At 41.6% G+C, this 17,216-nt stretch overlaps 1 protein-coding gene across 10 annotated transcripts in view; it reads right to left on the reverse strand.

Moving 5' to 3' along the window:
- Positions 1–17,216, reverse strand: part of CTPS2 (CTP synthase 2) — an 89,574-nt gene that overhangs the window by 63,946 nt on the left and 8,412 nt on the right. For all 10 annotated transcript variants that reach the window (XR_011535823.1, XR_011535825.1, XR_011535824.1 and 7 more), the window contains 6 exons: positions 14,394–14,564; positions 12,652–12,752; positions 5,418–5,534; positions 5,187–5,270; positions 4,236–4,316; positions 1,223–1,374 (listed from right to left, as the gene is read on the reverse strand). Coding sequence is in view for 7 of the 10 variants with exons in the window: in XM_070603780.1 (XP_070459881.1) it covers positions 1,223–1,374; positions 4,236–4,316; positions 5,187–5,270; positions 5,418–5,534; positions 12,652–12,752; positions 14,394–14,564 (706 nt within the window). In the remaining 3 variants the exon portion in view is untranslated. The remainder of the gene's footprint in view (positions 1–1,222; positions 1,375–4,235; positions 4,317–5,186; positions 5,271–5,417; positions 5,535–12,651; positions 12,753–14,393; positions 14,565–17,216) is intronic.

Below are 17,216 nucleotides of genomic sequence, written 5' to 3' on the forward strand. Positions count from 1 at the left end.
CTGCTCAATGTTACAATTTTTTTAAAGATTCTATTTTTCTTTTTTCTCCCCAAAGCCCCCCGGTACATAGTTGTATATTTTTAGTTGTGGGTCCTTCTAGTTGTGGCATGTGGGATGCCGCCTCAGCGTGGCTTGATGAGCAGTGCCATGTCCGTGCCCAGGATCCAAACTGGTGAAACCCTGGGCCACCAAAGCAGAGTACGCAAACTTTACCACTCGGCCACAGGGCCGGCCCCAATTTTTTTTTTTCTTGTGATGAGGACTTTTAAGATCTACTCCTTAGCAACACCAGAGCCCACCTTTGTAACTGCCGCCCCTCCTGCCTCTATCTAAGCCGCACCAGAAGCCGGGCAGCCAGGCCTTTATGGACTCCCACCTCATCTACATTTAGTAAAAGAAAACAGATGATGGGGATTTAATCTGCATATGACTTCAAATTAGACAAACCTTGCTAAAATTAATATGATTGTCTTAAAGTTAAAACCTATCAGGGGTTTTTATAACAATGCTGATAGTTAATAACTGCAGGATGGAACGACAATGATAAGAGCCAAAACTTCCCATCCAAGAGGATTTTCTTGGGAAATGTTAGCCAAATCTTAAAAAACAACCAAAACAGTTGGGGCCGACCCCGTGGCCGAGTGGTTAAGTTCGTGTGCTCTGCTTCCGCGGCCCAGGGTTTCGCAGGTTCGGATCCTGGGTGCGGATATGGCACCACTCATTAGGCCATGCTGAGGTGGCGTCCCACATAGCACAACTAGAAGGACTCACAACTAAAATATACAACTATGTACTGGGGGGATTGGGGGAGAAAAAGAAAAAAAAAAGAAGATTGGAAACAGTTGTTAGCTCAGGTGCCAATCTTTAGGAAAAAAAACAAAGCAAAACAGAACAAAAGAAAACCTTCATTCAAAATATTCAGAAACTAAGAAATAAACTAATAAATAAATCAAAAAGCTCCCAGAATTTAAAAAAGAAATCATCTGGAATCTAAATTCCTTCAATTCACCTTGGTTTAAGCAGAGCAAAATCAGAGCCCCAGAAATCTTCAAAAAATACAGCAAAACACTCTACCAATGTGCTAAAGCATTAGATATATTCAGACCAAAACACACACATACAGAAAGCTGAATGCTAAATAGGTACTCTTTAAGGTACATCTCAGTCCTACCCCCAAACCCAAGAATTATTAAAGATTACATTAGTAATTCCTTTCACGTACCTGTCAGCCATATTTCTCCACTTGAAAAGCAAATGACTTGCAGAATCACCAATGGGCAGATCCAATCTCTCTTTAAAATATTTAACAATGCCTTGTTCCTCCAAAAGCACAGGCACTCGGTATGTGGAAGAAACATCATGGATACATATGACCTGATAAATGATGATAAAACACCATATTTAAGTGGAATGACTCAAATATGCCACAAGAATGAATTCAAGGATGAGGCAAAACTCAAGAGAGACTGCCCATTTATTTATACCGAGAGAAGAAAACCAAGAACCCAGCAACTTTAATAAGAGTCAAAATTAACACAAAGTTAGTTTGATCCAATTATAAAACTCTTTGAACTCATTATTCTACCTCCGGAACCATGGATGTTGTGGTAGAATAGAAAATATTATACATATGGTCTTTGTTCCCAGTTCCTGGCACAGAGCTTCAAAATCCTTTCAAATTTCCTAAGTGACAGGGGTCTCTTTGTTATGCTAATTAGGTGACTCAGGGTAGCCCCTAGATGGCTTCAGGATGAGAACTGGTCACCAGAAAAACCAACCAAGTCATTAGAGGGCTGGAGCTGTCAGCCACCTGACCTCTGGGGAGGGGATGGGAACTAGAGATTGAGTTCAATCATGGGACCAATGATTTGCTCAATCATACCTACATAATGAAACCCCAATAAAAACTCTGGACATTGAGACTCAAGGGAACATCCTGGTTGGTGAATATACAGACATGCCAGGAGGGTGGTGAACCCTGACTCCACACGGACAAAAGCTCTTGCATTGGGGACTCTCCTAGACCTTGCCCTATGTATCTCTTCATCTGGCTGTTCATTTGCACCCTTTATAATAAAACTAATCATAAATACAGTGCTTTCCTGAGTTCTGTGAGTCATTCCAGAGAATTATCAAAACTGAGAGGGTTATGGGAAACCCCAAATTTGTACTCAGCCAAGAAGAAGTGTGGGTGGCTTGGGGACACTGGAAACTCGTGGCTGGTATCTGAAGTGGGAGGCAGTCCTGTAAAGGACTAAGCCCTTAAACCTGTGGAGTCTGACACTCACTCCAGGTAGTTAGTGTCCAAGCTGAATCGCAGGACTCCCAGCTGGTGTCAGAGAATTGGTGTTGAAACACGCGTGCCTTATTTGTTGATATCTAAGACACATGGCCCAGGGCACCATCTTCTAAGTCTAGGTTAAAGGAGTAGCATTGAATACACACGTCTTGTCTTCTAAGTGTGGGTATGCAGTTTGCTTATTCATTCATTTGGTGTTGCTGCTGCTGCTGGAGTTGCTTTTGTCTGCTCCTTTCATTTGGGTAAATTTACAAGCACACATTGAACATGGTCAAGTTAATTACACCTGTGAGAGGAGACCAGCTCCTTGAAATGCCAGGTGGTGTGGTTGTTTTTCACACTTATTCTAACGAGCTTTCACCACCCTCTCAAGTACATGTAAGGGGCTACTGGCAGGCATTTAAGGATCTGCCACATCCTAAATAAATGTTCTGCCAACTCTATGTGTTCAGTCTTCCCAAATCCATAGCTATCCAACCAGGGGTTCCTAAGCCATTTGGACAAAGCCAACTTGCCACTTAAGACTATCGTGTCTCACTTGTGCATTCGCCAATGCAATTCAAAGTGCTGAGATGTCACTGAATTGAGGCTTCATCCCAATTACTAATTCAAACGAAATCTCTGGACAGTCACAACTCCCATAGTGGAAGGCATGGAGTATGAAGCTATTTACTTATTTATCCTCCAGGCCAGAGAGATATTTTTTTCAAATAGCATGGTAACGGACCACATCCACAGAGACACCTCTGACCCTCCATCCCCCCCTCAGCAATCCAGAGGAGAGGAGCTCTAAACGCAAGTTCACTAGGAACTAAGAAATGGGAGCACTGCCTCAGACAAGAAAAAACGATGGGCTGAAAAATGGCTAATCAACTAGCCTGTGGACTGATGGGATAGAGCATTCTTCAGAATCTATAGTTATATAGAAAATAGACTCCACGTGGTCAAAAGTTTGGACTATCTCTTCTGTTCTCAGAGCTCTAAGCAACCCAACTCTAAAAGATGTATCCTTCTATTCCGGAAACTGGGTTATAGTTGTTTAATACCCACAACGAAGTAGTATTTACGAATAGGAAGGGTACAAAAAAACAACCGAACAAACTCAAAATGGCTTGATGACATACAAATACAGGAGAGTCCTTTAAACCTGCCATCATATTTTTCAAAGTGGTTCAGCCTTGCGCACTGACCTGAAGCATTGGGCAGGAGGGAGATGCAGAAATCCCATTAGATGGCTTTTAGGCTTCTGAGAACCCAGAGCTAAACTAAAGAAAACAAAAGGTTTCTGGGGAACCTCACCCTTTTCCTGCACACCATTCATACCACTTTTTAAACTATAGCCAACTCCGATCCCTTGCACCTGAGCCTTATTGCAAACAAGAGACAGAGATAAGAGAATGAAAGAAAAAGGAAAAGCTGGCTCTCAGATGCCCAGGTGGAAAGTCCTGCAGGACAGAGGACCTGAGCCCAAATCACAGTGCAGTTTCTGTAACGATGAATTGAACTGAGGCACTGATGTAATCAGAAGTGACAGTGTGAATGTCGATGTACTGTGTGGTCTGGGGCGAGTTAAGCTGTAACACGTACAAAGGAGAAATCGCAGTGAAAGCAGTAAGTGTCCTGGAAAGACAAGATAAAAAGACAATAAGCAGGCTTCATATGGTTCTCTCTCTAGAGACTTGACTGTAAGTTAAAAAGCCCACCCGGTTTTATACCTATAACTTAAAGAGTGATTATGCAAAGAAACATGCAATCAATCTGAGGAATCAGGAGTCTCCAGATCGTTCACTGAAGGGCAAGTGAGCCATGGTTGGATATGAATCTCCCAAAGCTTTCATAAACGCCATGAAAAGTAATATGATAATTTAAGAGATACAAAACGTTGGCATCAGCAGAAGTGCCTGCAAGGCAATAAAATCTAAAGAGCAGCACTAACCTGTTCAGGGTTCACGTGACAAAACATAGAAATCTTTTCCTTCACAGCCATTTCGATGGGCGTTGAACTTCGGCAGACAATCTGTCAAAGTCAGTTAGGCACAGGTCAGCAAACGGGAACCAGGCTATTGACGCCACCACTCGTTCTCAGGAGGACCCTATATTAATTTCTTTTTGCTACAAGAGACTTGACCAAGTATGTGCCTGTTCCTTCCGGGCGTTCCACTGGACGATTAGAAATGAGGATGAGCACTAATATAAATAAAATCAAACTCAACTCAAATCGACCAGTAAGAACTCGAAATGTCAAGGTGCCTCTCGTGAATAGAATCAAAGCTCACAAATGTTACTCCTCTAAAAATACAAGATCAGAGCAAGATCAAGGGTTGGCAAAGTTTATCTCTAAAGGGCCAGATGGTAAAAAGTTTAGGTTTTGCAGGTCATGCAGTCACTGTCCTGACCACTCAACTTCACCGTTGCAGTGCCGAGGCAGCCATAGAGAAATGTAAACAATAGATGTTCCAATAAAACTTTATTTGCAGGCAGCAGGCCTGCAGGCCCTTATTTGCCAACCCTGACTTAGACTACTGGGGATAATCGGATTCTCTGCTATAAATGAGAGCAGTGACAGCCCATCTTGGCAGGGTCACAGGGAAATCTCCAGGGTCCCACCTCACTCTAAAGGACCCAGGGACTATACAAATGACAGGACATTGCACTTGGCCAGGTGTCAATGTGGCCAATCAAATGAGGGCCTGGAGAAGAACAGATAGCCATTTAGAAATGTGAGGAGCGACACTGGAGGATGAGAGAATAAGCCTTCCCTGGCTCCCAGATACAAAAAGCTCAGTGCCCTAGGAAGCATTTGAGAGCAAGAAAGGACTTAGATGATGTTATAGATTAAAAAACGGAGGTCCTACTCCAAGCAACTTACCCACTCTCCTTAACTCACCAGATCTGGAGACAGGCCTAAGCCCCTCAGCGCACGGACACTGTTTTGTGTGGGTTTGGTTTTTTGTTCTCCAGTAGCACTGGGCTGGAAAGCAACGGGTCACTGTCAGTACACTGCACATCTAGCGTTTCTGGAGAATGAATGGCTCCCTAGTTTAAAATGTGGAATAAATAGAAAATCATGGGAAGACTTACAGAAGTTGCTGTCCACATACCTATCTGGAAAGCTCACCTGTGGGACAAGGCTAACATGGATATTACAGAAATTCTCTCTTTTTGCTTTAAACTGGAATTGTCTGAACGCTTCCACAAATGGCATTCCTTCAATGTCTCCAATGGTGCCACCCAGCTGAGAATGGAAAAAAAAAGACACAAGTGATCTTCCACAGTACACAGACGAACAGAAAAATTCTTAATAAACTAAGCATAAGAACTGAAGTCTGACGGTTGCACAAGAAGTTTGTAAATATACTAAAAATCCCTGAATTGTACACTTAAAGCAGGTGAAATTTATGATATATAAACCTCACTAAAGCTGTTAAGAATGAACAAGAAAAGCACTGTACGTTTAAGAGGGAGATGAAACAAAGAGAAGAGAAAATGGAGACTAGAAAGTAAAATATGAAGAAATGGACGGAGTATTACATAGCCAGGAAAACTGCTAAGAGAGTAAGCAGAGTGCTAAGAAGGGAGGAGAAAGCAAGGTCAAGGAGAACTTTAAGAATGATCTGATTCCCATGTTTATAAGATCAATCAGCTTGTTGTGTAGAGATAGGGAGTAAGTTAAGTAAATATATCATGCTGTCATTGATTCACTTGGATTTTACAGACTAGTAAATCCCCCCCCAAAAATGGGGGATCATTATAAGGCTGTCAACCTTTCATCTGACCAAGATTGAAAATATTTAAAAAAAAAAAAAAAGGAAGGCTTTAAGAAAAGAGAAGGGAATTCATAAGCAGATAGATCCAGAATGTACACCACAGAGGAGTGAGATCAGCCAGTTTCTACCAGTGGTCCTGCTGGAAGGTAGAATTCGAATCTAGTGACACTAGGAGAATGGTGAGAGCCACCTGGCTCCGCCTGGTGAGAAATAGTGAGCATTCTCTCTCTCTGCGTGAACACACATACACACACCTGCGTGCATCTGAACTGTCTCCTCACAACGGCGGTACTACTGGAATTAAATCACTACTATTTAAACATGTAGCTTTCTGAAACAAGTAGTACCAAAAGCCCTCGAGAATATTCCTGACAGTGTAATCCTTCGATAAATGTTAACTTAATTTACAGTGTGCTTCCAATAAAGTTACTCAAGCATTTTACTTTCGACTATGATAAAATTCACCTTAACCCATTCCTCTTCACCATATTTAAATCCTTAAAGATTATCACACGGATTTTAAAATTAATTCTCTAGCATTTGAGCAACTACTATACGCTCAACATGATAAATGCGATATTGGGAAGAATTTAAGATAATGCGCTGCTAAGGAGCTCAGAATTTAGCAAGGAAAATAGGGCACAGCTAAAGGACAGTAATCAAGAGGAAAAGGTAGGGGCTGGCCCCGTGGCCGAGTGGTTAAGTTCGCGTGCTCCGCTGCAGGCGGCCCAGTGTTTCGTCAGTTCGAATCCTGGGCGCAGACATGGCACTGCTCATCAAACCACGTTGAGGCAGCGTCCCACATGCCACAACTAGAAGGACCCACAACGAAGAATATACAACTATGCACCGGGGGGCTTTGGGGAGAAAAAGGAAAAAATAAAATCTTTAAAAAAAAAAACGAGGAAAAGGTAAGCACCAAGTGGAATGATCTGGGTGTGGTGGAGGAAGACATCGTGGTGGGCCCTGTCCCAGAATTCACCATCTTCTGTGGCTTCAGCTACCTAACCGGGTCCGAAATCTACTTTGAACCCTGGCCTCTCTTTCCAGTGTGATTGGGCTTTGGAGCCAACTCATCCTTGAAACCTTGGATGGCTCAACAATTACTCAAACGTACCATGTCCCAAACTAAACTCCTGGTCCCCCCACCCCTGGGCCTGTTTCTCCAGAGGCTTCCTCATCTCAGCAAATAGCATCTCTTCCCACTAACTGGTTCATGCTGGAGGCCTGCAAATCATCCTCGAGCCTTCCTTTTCCTCACTCAACCCAGTCCAGTGGGTCACACCTCCGAAACCTCTTGCAAATCTCTCCACCGCTCTCTATCTCCACTGCTACCACTCTAGACACTCAAGCCAGCACCGTCTTTTGCTGGGATTACTGCAATAATCTAAACCAGGGGGTGGCAAACTATGGCCTGCTGCCTGTTTTCATATATAAAGTTTTACTGGCACACAGCTATGACCACAGATTGCCTGTGGCTGCTCTCATACTACAATGGCAGAGTTGAGCAGTTGTGACAGGGGATCTCTGACCCACAAAGCTAAACATATTTACTCTCTGGCCCTCTACAGAAAAAGTTTGCTGACCCCAATCTAAATGGCCTCCCAGCTTCCACCTCTGCTGCTCTACAACCAAACTATTTGTCACCCACCAGCAGAGTGACATTATAAAAACTCAGAGTACGTCTCTCCAGTGCTCAGACCTGTCAGTGGCTCACTGCTTCACTAGAAATAAAATCAAAACTCCTTTATGCAGCCAACAAAAGGCCCTACATGATCTGGTCTTTGCACAGCTCCCTAATCTCAATCTCATGCCCCCACCTCCGCCTTTCCGCCCCTCTACTCCCACACCCCCCACCTCCCGCTCTCTGTGCTTCAGCCCCACTGGACTTTCAGGTCCTCGGGTGGGCCACACTCTTCCTTCGTGCCCCTTAAGCCCTCCTACCCTCCTTCTTCATCTACATCTATCTCCTCTTTACCCTTCAGCCTGGGAGCTGTGTCCCCCTCAGAAAGCCCAAGCTTGACCACCTACCGAAAGCAGTCTCGCTCCCGCTGCTCACTATCACAGCATCCCGTCTGGACCCTGCCTGGTAACTTAGCACAGGTGCCATCATTTTACTGGAGTCTTTGTTTCCTGTCTCTCTACCCTACCCAGGCTGTAAGCCTCACGAGGGCAGGAATGTGCCTGCCATATCTCCAGCACAAGCCCAGAGCCCTGCCCGCAGCACTGGCAGTTTAGGTTAGTGGTCAGGATAGGACAGAATGGTCTCGAAATTCAATATAAGCTCTAGGTAACAGTGTTAGTACCTATTACCATAATTACAATGGAATAAAACTAAGAAGTCTCAGGATTACATTGCTACAGAAGAAATTATTCTTTACTAACTTTAACTCAGATAACAAAACATAATTAAAATTCAAGTTTCCTGGGTATGGAACAGATAGAAATAAATGATCATTCTGTAAGAGAATGACAAAGTTAATTATGAAAATCCAAGAAATATCACCTTCAACCAGGAAAGGAAACTGGCAGAGGGTGAGGGATGTAAGCACCCACTCACTGTTCTTAGTGCAGAATCAGAATGCACCAGAATCTAATGGGGAAAACAATTTTTTAGGAAAAAAAGGTCTGCACTTATACTAAAGCGTAGAGGGCCATCTGGGCGTCAAGAGTGAATCCGAAAAAGGAGGCAAAAACTTTCAACGTTATCCGCTTCTGCCCTCACATGGCTGACAGTGGTACTGCATTCTCTCGGCCAATTTGGAAGGTCCCATTAAGACCCCTCTGGCTCCTCATCACCAGCAGTGTGATCAGAAATTTTCACTGTTACCACTAGAATAGGCCTAAGTGAAATACGTCCTCGCACCACAGGGAAAATATCCCCCATAACAATATTTTAAGACCTATCCAAAACTGAAATTGAAGCAGCAGCAAATGTATGAGCTGTGCAACGTCCCTTTTGCCTTTAAGGAAAGGAGTCTTATCTGAAAGTTGCTAAGAGAGTAAATCTTAAAAGTTCTCACACAAGAAAAAACTTATAACTATGTGAGGCAATAGACATCTATTGACTCTACTGTGGTGATCATTTCACAATATATACATATATATAATCATTATGTTGTATACCTAAATCTAATACAATGTTATATGTCAATTATACCTCAAAAAAACTGGAAAAAAATTTTAAATAAAACATAAAAGGAAAGAAGTTTTCTTTTGGGGGAAAAAAAAAAGCCAGGCCTTTAAGCCAGGCATATCTTATTTCAGGTTGATGCTTAGATGACCTGTAGCAATATGAATAAAGCCTGTCAGCTCACCAGTCTGAGAAGTCTAGGCCTTACCTGCAAAAAGGCTTTGGAGATTTTTCAACAGCTTCTACACACTTAAAAACTAAAAATCAGCTTTGGCGGTCCTTCTTTGAAAGCTTAAGTCATGCACAAACACAAATATTGAGCACAACTTAAAACAAACACAAAAGGATGCCTGATCTAGGGTCCAATAAACAAATATAAACATTAGGGTTATATGGAGAAGAAGAGGTTTTGCTGGGGACAGTTTGTCACAGTTTCTGTGTTTCCATGAAATTAAAAATTAGAGACGATGAGTCCTGCCTGATGAGCAGGAGTCTGATCACATTCGCCCTCACATCCCTAGCATCTATCATTGGGGCTAGTACATATTAAGTGCTAAATTAATGTTTGTTAAGCCAGACCAGTCAATTTAAGAGCAGAATTTTAACAAATAAAGAACATAGGCATAAAAAAAAAGAAAAATGGCAGGTACAGGCCTAAAATGTTTGCCTGTTGTTTGTTGAGATGGAAATTTCAGTTTAATTTGAGATGTCATTGAGAATTCTTGACTTTATTGTGCAAGTGGAATCTTCAACAATTAGTCTGAATAACGATGACAAAGACAATCAGGTGCACCGGCCTCAGAATGAAACATAAAAGCTTTGTTCGGGATGATTCTGAAAAAACAATAGCTAAAGAGAATAGAAAGAAAATTTTAAAAAATTTTTTAAACAAAGAACAAAAAGAGATAAAAATAAAGAAAGAAAAGAGAAGAAAAAAGAAAAAAACAAAAACAAACAAACAAAAACAATAGCTAGAAAAGCTGAGAAGACAAAAAAGAAGTGTTAAGAAGGCTCATCCCAAGGTCAAATTGGGCCTATATATACATATTTTTTGTGTGAGGAAGATAGGCCCTGAGGCAACATCTATTGCCAATCTTCCTCTTTTTGCTTGAGGAAGATTGTTGCTGAGTTAACATGTGTGCCAATCTTCCTCTAGCTTGTATGTGGGACACCACCACAGCATGGCGTGATGAGCAGTGTGGAGGTCTGCGCCCAGGATCCAAACCTGCGAACCCCAGGCCGCTGAAGCAGAGCACACAAACTTAACCACTACGCCACTGGGCCAGCCCTAGGCCTATATTTTAATGAAGTTCAGCAGCAGCTCAATTACATTTAAAAAATACGTTTCCCTCTTCTCTTTTTTTGTGATTATTATTAAAAATGTAATTTTTTTATAAAAGAGCAAAATCAGAGAATAAAAGGTAAAAACATTCATACACATGACCATTTGGAACTTTTCCTGTGATTAAAGTTAAGAGTCTTAAGAAAAGGCTATTCTTTTACCTACAAAAACTAAAAGAAAGAAAAAAAAATCACTCAAAAGTTGTAAACACATTCAAATTTAGAAAATTAGCCATTACTTTGGGGCCAGGGATCAATTCTTCTTCCGGGAAAATGCCCCCATCCCCAGATCCCCATCTCAATGGTTAGTTCTGTTGGGTAGTTTCCCAACCTGAGATACTTTTGTTTCTTTCCCCGCCAACTACTAACAGTGTCTGCAGATGCCTCACGGGTAAAATGAGGTTCTTATCTCCTTCCTTCCCCTGCCAGCGCTCCTCCACCCCCTCCACCTCATGAATCCTCTTTTCAAAGCTGATGACATTTACACCCCTGCTTTTAATGCTTCTCTGATGCATCTTGGGGAATGATTCTAAAACCTGAAAATGAATAAACAGAGTAACCGCGGAAGTTGACTTCACTGGAGAGCCCAGCTCCGCCCCGGGTTACAGCTCCGTTCTCACATCAGGTGTGATTCTTCCTGGAGCGTTTAGCTGCCTTTCTCTTTTCTTACACTATTTGTCTTTACCATTGCCTCAGTTTGCTTGCAAACTATTCACTGTATTGGATATTAATTATTTTTTAAAGGAAGTGAGCCTAGTTATGCAGGTATGTTCAGTTTGCAAAACTTCATCAAGCTATACATCTATGATATGTGCACTTTTCTGTACTTATGTTACACTCCAATTTTAAACAATGATGAAGAAAGCATCTCTTCTTTCCTTGTAAGTTGTGAAGGAAGAAATATCAAGGGAGAGAAAACTTCGTATAGCACACTTATATTATACATTTATATTAAGTTTATCAGCCATACTATTATAGTAACACAATCTATAGTTAATATATGATAGCACAGCACATTTATGGTAAGTTTATCAGCTCTACTATTAACAAAATGGATCTTGTGGATAGCATAATATCTATCTGTCAACACTGATAATGATGACAATAATAACAGCTAACATATTTATACAGAACTTCCTAAATGCCAGACATTGCCAAGTACTTTTTATTATCTCATTTAATCCTCACAACAACCCTGTTGTTATCACCACAATATTACATTATTACCATATTCTTATAGATGAATACATTGAAGCTTTGAGAAGTAAGACTTTTGCCAAAAATCACACAGGCATCTTAATAACAGCTAATAATTTTTGAGCACTTACTATAGATCTGACACCATTCTAAGCACTGAATGTATTGACTTATTTAATCCTCAAAACACTATCGCCATTTAGCAGATGAGTAAATTGAGGTGTAGAGAGGTTAAGCAAACTTGTCCAAGGTTGCCCAGCTGGGAAGTGACCCAGCTGGGCCATGAACCCGAGCAGTCTGGCTTCAGACTCTTAACCACTGAGTTATACACCGCTCGGGGTGGGTTACGGCAGAAATGTGAACTTGGGCAGTCTGCCTCTAGGAATGAAACTATTCATTATTCGGCTATCCTGCCTGGCAATCAGGCCAATTGAGATTTACATAAGGAGGACATGGATGTTATTCTCATTCTGCACATGGAGAGGAATGGAAGGAGTGAACAAGTAGCAAGTTCAATACTATGTTCTTTCTTTAAATAGCTAATACTCAGTTCTCACCTCCAAATCACCTCTACCATCACACTTCCCTAATTCAGTCTCTCTATGCTTCCAAAGCACTTTATAAAGAGTTCTCAAATAGCCCTTGATAGAACACATTCTGCAATTCATCTGTCTCCATATGCAAATTGCTACACAGCCACCCCAGGAATACTCACCCTGTTTAATACCCATTTTGCCCACTGACTTCTGACCACAAGGGCAGGGACCATCTATGTCGTCCCCGGCTATAATCCCACCTCCTAGCCCAGTGTCCAGCACACAGGAGGCATCTGTACATATTTGCTGAATGAATGAAGATCAAATGCTTAAAAACCCAGAAGAACATAAGTTTATACAGAAAAGTTCCATGCTTGCCTCAATAACGCATATTTGGGGCTCTTCCTTATGACCATCCACAGGCACCATGGCTTGATTCATAACCCACTCTTGGACAGCATCAGTAATGTGAGGGACAACTGCAGAAAGAAGTAATAATTAGCACAAAAGCTTATTTCAAGGTCATAGTCATGAGAAAGGAATGTATCAGTGTCTTTAGCCCTCCCACCTGAAAGCCACCTGGCAAATTAGACAAGCTATAGTCCTCATGTTATTATCCATCTCACTGAAATTAATATAGGCAACATAGGTTTAGCCATTTAACGTTAAGCCATTTCTCTTGAAACTGACAAATCAAAGAGAACAAGAAACAGAGGCCATCTTCAATGCAACCAGAAAGCACCTATAATACCAACGAAAAACTGTGCAAGGAAGGCTGCCAAGGGTGCTGAATGCAGGACTCCACGGGGAAGAAGGATGCAGAGTGGTCCAGCCCAGGAGACCCTGGGTAGCCCACTAGTGAGTGGGGAGGGGTCCACTGAGAGAGTGTAGACAAGGCCTGCATGCTGACCAGAGGCCTACGGCTGCTAATGTCAGCTGAAGAGGCCAAAAGGTGAATGTCAGCAAGTGCATGAGGCCCAGAGGTCCCTTGGGTGTGAGCAGGCCTGCAGCTAATCTCAGCTGAAAAGACCAAAAGGTGACATCCTCACGGGTGCATAGCAACTGGGTGCAGCCAACTAACCCTAATGTGATGCACGAAGCAGGAACGTGGCCTCTGGGAAGCTGAGGCAAAGGAGCATCTGTCACCTGCTCCATCTTGCACCTGCCACTCTCTCGAGGCGGGAGGAGGTCGCCTCTGACTAGTGCATTTGGAACGACACACTGCGCATGCCCAGCCCCGGCTCCTTTCTGGGGCCTTGCCCTCTTCCCAATGTTGGGATGTGGCAGGTGTGAGGCTGCAAGTCTCCCTCCTGCAGGTCTTCCCAAAACCTACACTTGGGGGAAAACTATTAGAAAGCACAGTTGTGGCTGAGATCAAAGCCAACAATCCAGTTTTAGGAATAATTTAACTAATCTTTCATCACCATCTGTCCGACTCTTCTGTCTCCTTCTCAGCTGGTTCCAACATGAAAGTGATTTAAAGAGGATGGGGAACTATCGCCTTTACCCTACCATGGAGGAACGTATGAATACAAGACTTCAGAGGCAGCCCCAAGGAGGGAGCGGGAGGACGGTCTCTTCTAAGACAAAAGAGAATCATACCCCCTGGGGAAAGGGTTGGTGAAAAAAGGGTCAGAGCATGCTGCCTGCCACTCCAGTTCAATCCCTTAGTCCCTCCCCAACTCTGTCCTTCTTCAAAGGGGAGTAATCATCAATCATCATCCATGCAAAGATACAAGACAAAAGTGGAAAAAGAAATATTAAACAAAAGACAGATAAAACCAAACCAAAATAAATCTGCACCCCAATCAGGTAAAAATGATGAATAAATGGTTCTCCGTGGATTTGATAAATAAAAGCTAAAGAGAGAGAAGAATAGATATATGGACTAAGGGAAACAATGGCCTTAGTAAAAAAGAAAAAAAGACTGAAGAAAATACAATCAGGAACATGGAGGATGAATTTGACACCTTTGAGGAAAATGAAAAGGAAAAGAACACAGGGATCCGAAAAGGATTAAAACTTGCAGAGCTCAGGAACCTCCTCATGTTCACATCTATTTGGAGCAGGGTGTGGGTACTCAGCACACGGGGATCCCTAATGTTTGTGGAATATAATACCTTGTACTGTTTTCCCCAGGTAATCGCCACGCCTCTCTTTATTAATCACATGCTGATAGATCTTCCCAGTGGTGATGTTGTTGTCTTTATAAAGATTAATATCCAAGAATCGTTCATAATTTCCCAGATCTAAATCAACCTCTCCACCATCGTTTAAGACAAACACTTCACCTAGGATAAAAAGACAATGTAAAAATCACAAATTTGCTTCCAGTAGATTGTTTTTCAAAGATAAGCATGTTACTTTTTTTTTTTTTTTGAGGAAGATTAGCCCTGAGTTAACATCTGCCACCAATCCTCCTCTTTTTGCTGAGGAAGACTAGCCCTGAGCTAACATCCGTGCCCATCTTCCTCTACTTTATATGTGGGACGCCTACCACAGCATGGCTTGCCAAGTGGTGCCATGTCCACACCCAGGATCTGAACCAGCGAACCCCGGGCCGCCAAAAAGGAACGTGCAAACTTAACCGCTGCACCACCAGGCCGGCCCCGAGCGTGTTATATTAAAGAGGTGATAAAAGACTTATTTATAAGCCACATTCTATCACCATTTCCTTATTTTGATGGGAAAACAACAATTCAATTCTAGCCATGAAAATGTATCAGAAAAACTCTAGTATCCTATTATAGTTTTTTCTTTTTTTAAAAAGATTTGCTAACATGTGTTGCCAATCTTCTTTTTTTTTGTCTTCTTCTCCCCAAAGCCCCCCAGTACATAGTTGTATATTCTAGTTGTAGGTCCTTCTAGTTCTGCTATGTGGGACGCCACCTCAGCATGACCTGACAAGCGAAACCCCGGGCGGCTGAAGCAGAGCACACGAACTTTACCACTCGGCCACAGGGCTGGCCCCCTATTACAGTATTTTTTAAATGCTTACTGAAATTCTGTCTTCGAGATTTAGCTTTTCCAAATTCATCATATATCACATAAAAAAGGGACTTTAAAACAGCAATTTTAAAAATAAATAGCAATTTACTTCAAAGCATCAGTATCCTGGACTGTGGAATTGGCATAAGAAAGTTTTAATTGATTCTCATCTTGGTTAAAGCCACAATTAAACAGACAGTAGATGAAAAGCAGGGCCCCAGGTAGCCCACAGGGCAACTTGGTGAGAGCGAGGCAAAAAAGCCAGTGTGTGCAGTAAGCCAGCTGCACAACAGCACCATGAAAAAGGATATAGATGAAGACCTAATCACATGGGGAGCACTTGTGTTGACTACTGGGCATGTCTCGGGGTCCCCAGTTTCACTTGAGGCATCAATTGGGAGTCCAGCATTCTAAAGCCACCTTGAAGAATTGAACTTCCCTCTGATTAAGGAAATTCTCTCATTTACTCCTATTGTGAGATGTTTATAGCAAAAAAGTTTGGTTAGCTTACAAACCTAATCAGAAAACTTTTGTATCTTCATTTATGTCTCCCTCATAAGGTAACTAGGTGTGGTCGAGAAGGTCTCTAAGGATAAAAGAGTAAACTGATGAAACTGCAATATTTTTGTATTTCCAGTTCAAATTCCACTTTCTCATGTTAATCAGGAATCACCAACGTATGGAAAAGTCTTTTTACTTTGATCAGCTTAACTTTTGACAAATAAGGGACAATCTCTGAAATTTAGTTAAGTCAGGCCAAATCCAGTTTGCCAATACTTCAGATATATGGCAAAGGTCTTGATATTTAAATTCCTATATTTTAAATTTCTAAATTTTAAATTCTTAAATTTTAAAAGTATGTACACATTATGTTTCTAGAAAAGAAAGAAAAACTGTAGATGTCTTCAAAAATAATTTTAGATTTAATGTAATTATAATAAAAATTCCAATAGGTTTTCTTTTAACCTGACAGTGATACTAAAGTTAATTTGGAAGAAAAACAGGTATGATTACCAAAATAAAATACACACACACAAAAATGAAAATAAAGGCTCCTATACCGAATAACAATGAGTAAATGAAGACTGAAATACATATACATATATATATTTCAATATATATAAATACGGAACAAGATAACATCAACAAATACACAAAACCAAGCTATCCAAAAAGGTCTGTATTACATAAAGGAATTTAATACATGACTTAAAAAAATAATCAACAATATCATCACAAATTAAAGTAGATAAAATATTCAGAAATAAACTTCAGGGGCCAGCCCAGTGGCGTAGCAGTTAAATTCACGTGCCCCCCTCCAGTGACCTGGGGTTCACAGGTTCAGATCCCAGGTGTGGACCTAGCACCACTCGTCTAGCCACGCTGTGGGATCATCCCACATAAGATAGAGGAAGATTGGCACAGACGTTAGCTCAGGGCCAACCTTCCTCACACACACACACACACACAAATACACAGAAATAAACTTCAAAAAAATGTGTAGGATCTATATGAAGAAAACTTAAAAACCTTACTTCAGAGACATAAAAGAAGGTATGAATAAAATGAAAGCCATTTAGAAAGTTCCTGAATGGGCCAGTTAATATTTTCAGTGTTTTAAGTCTTCGCTAAATTAATTCATAAATTTAAAGCAATATCTGTGAAAAACTCCAATTTGATTTCTTGTAAAGGTTGACAAAATGATTCCCAGGTTAATCTTGAAGATGACGAATATTTTGAAATCAAAAAAAAGAAGAAAAGGAATAATGAGGAAAGTCCTGACCTACTTGATAAGAAAAAGCTGCAGCTATTAAAATGGTAGGCAGGGGCAGCCCAGTGGTGCGGTGGTTAAGTTCACACCTTCCGCTCCGGCAGCCCAGTTCGGATCCTGGGTGCGGACCTACGCACCACTTGTCAAGCCATGCTGTGGCAGGCGTCCCACAGATAGAGCAGAG

Source organism: Equus przewalskii, chromosome X (assembly GCF_037783145.1).
Source record: "Equus przewalskii isolate Varuska chromosome X, EquPr2, whole genome shotgun sequence".
In the NCBI taxonomy this organism is placed as follows: Eukaryota; Metazoa; Chordata; class Mammalia; order Perissodactyla; family Equidae; genus Equus; species Equus przewalskii.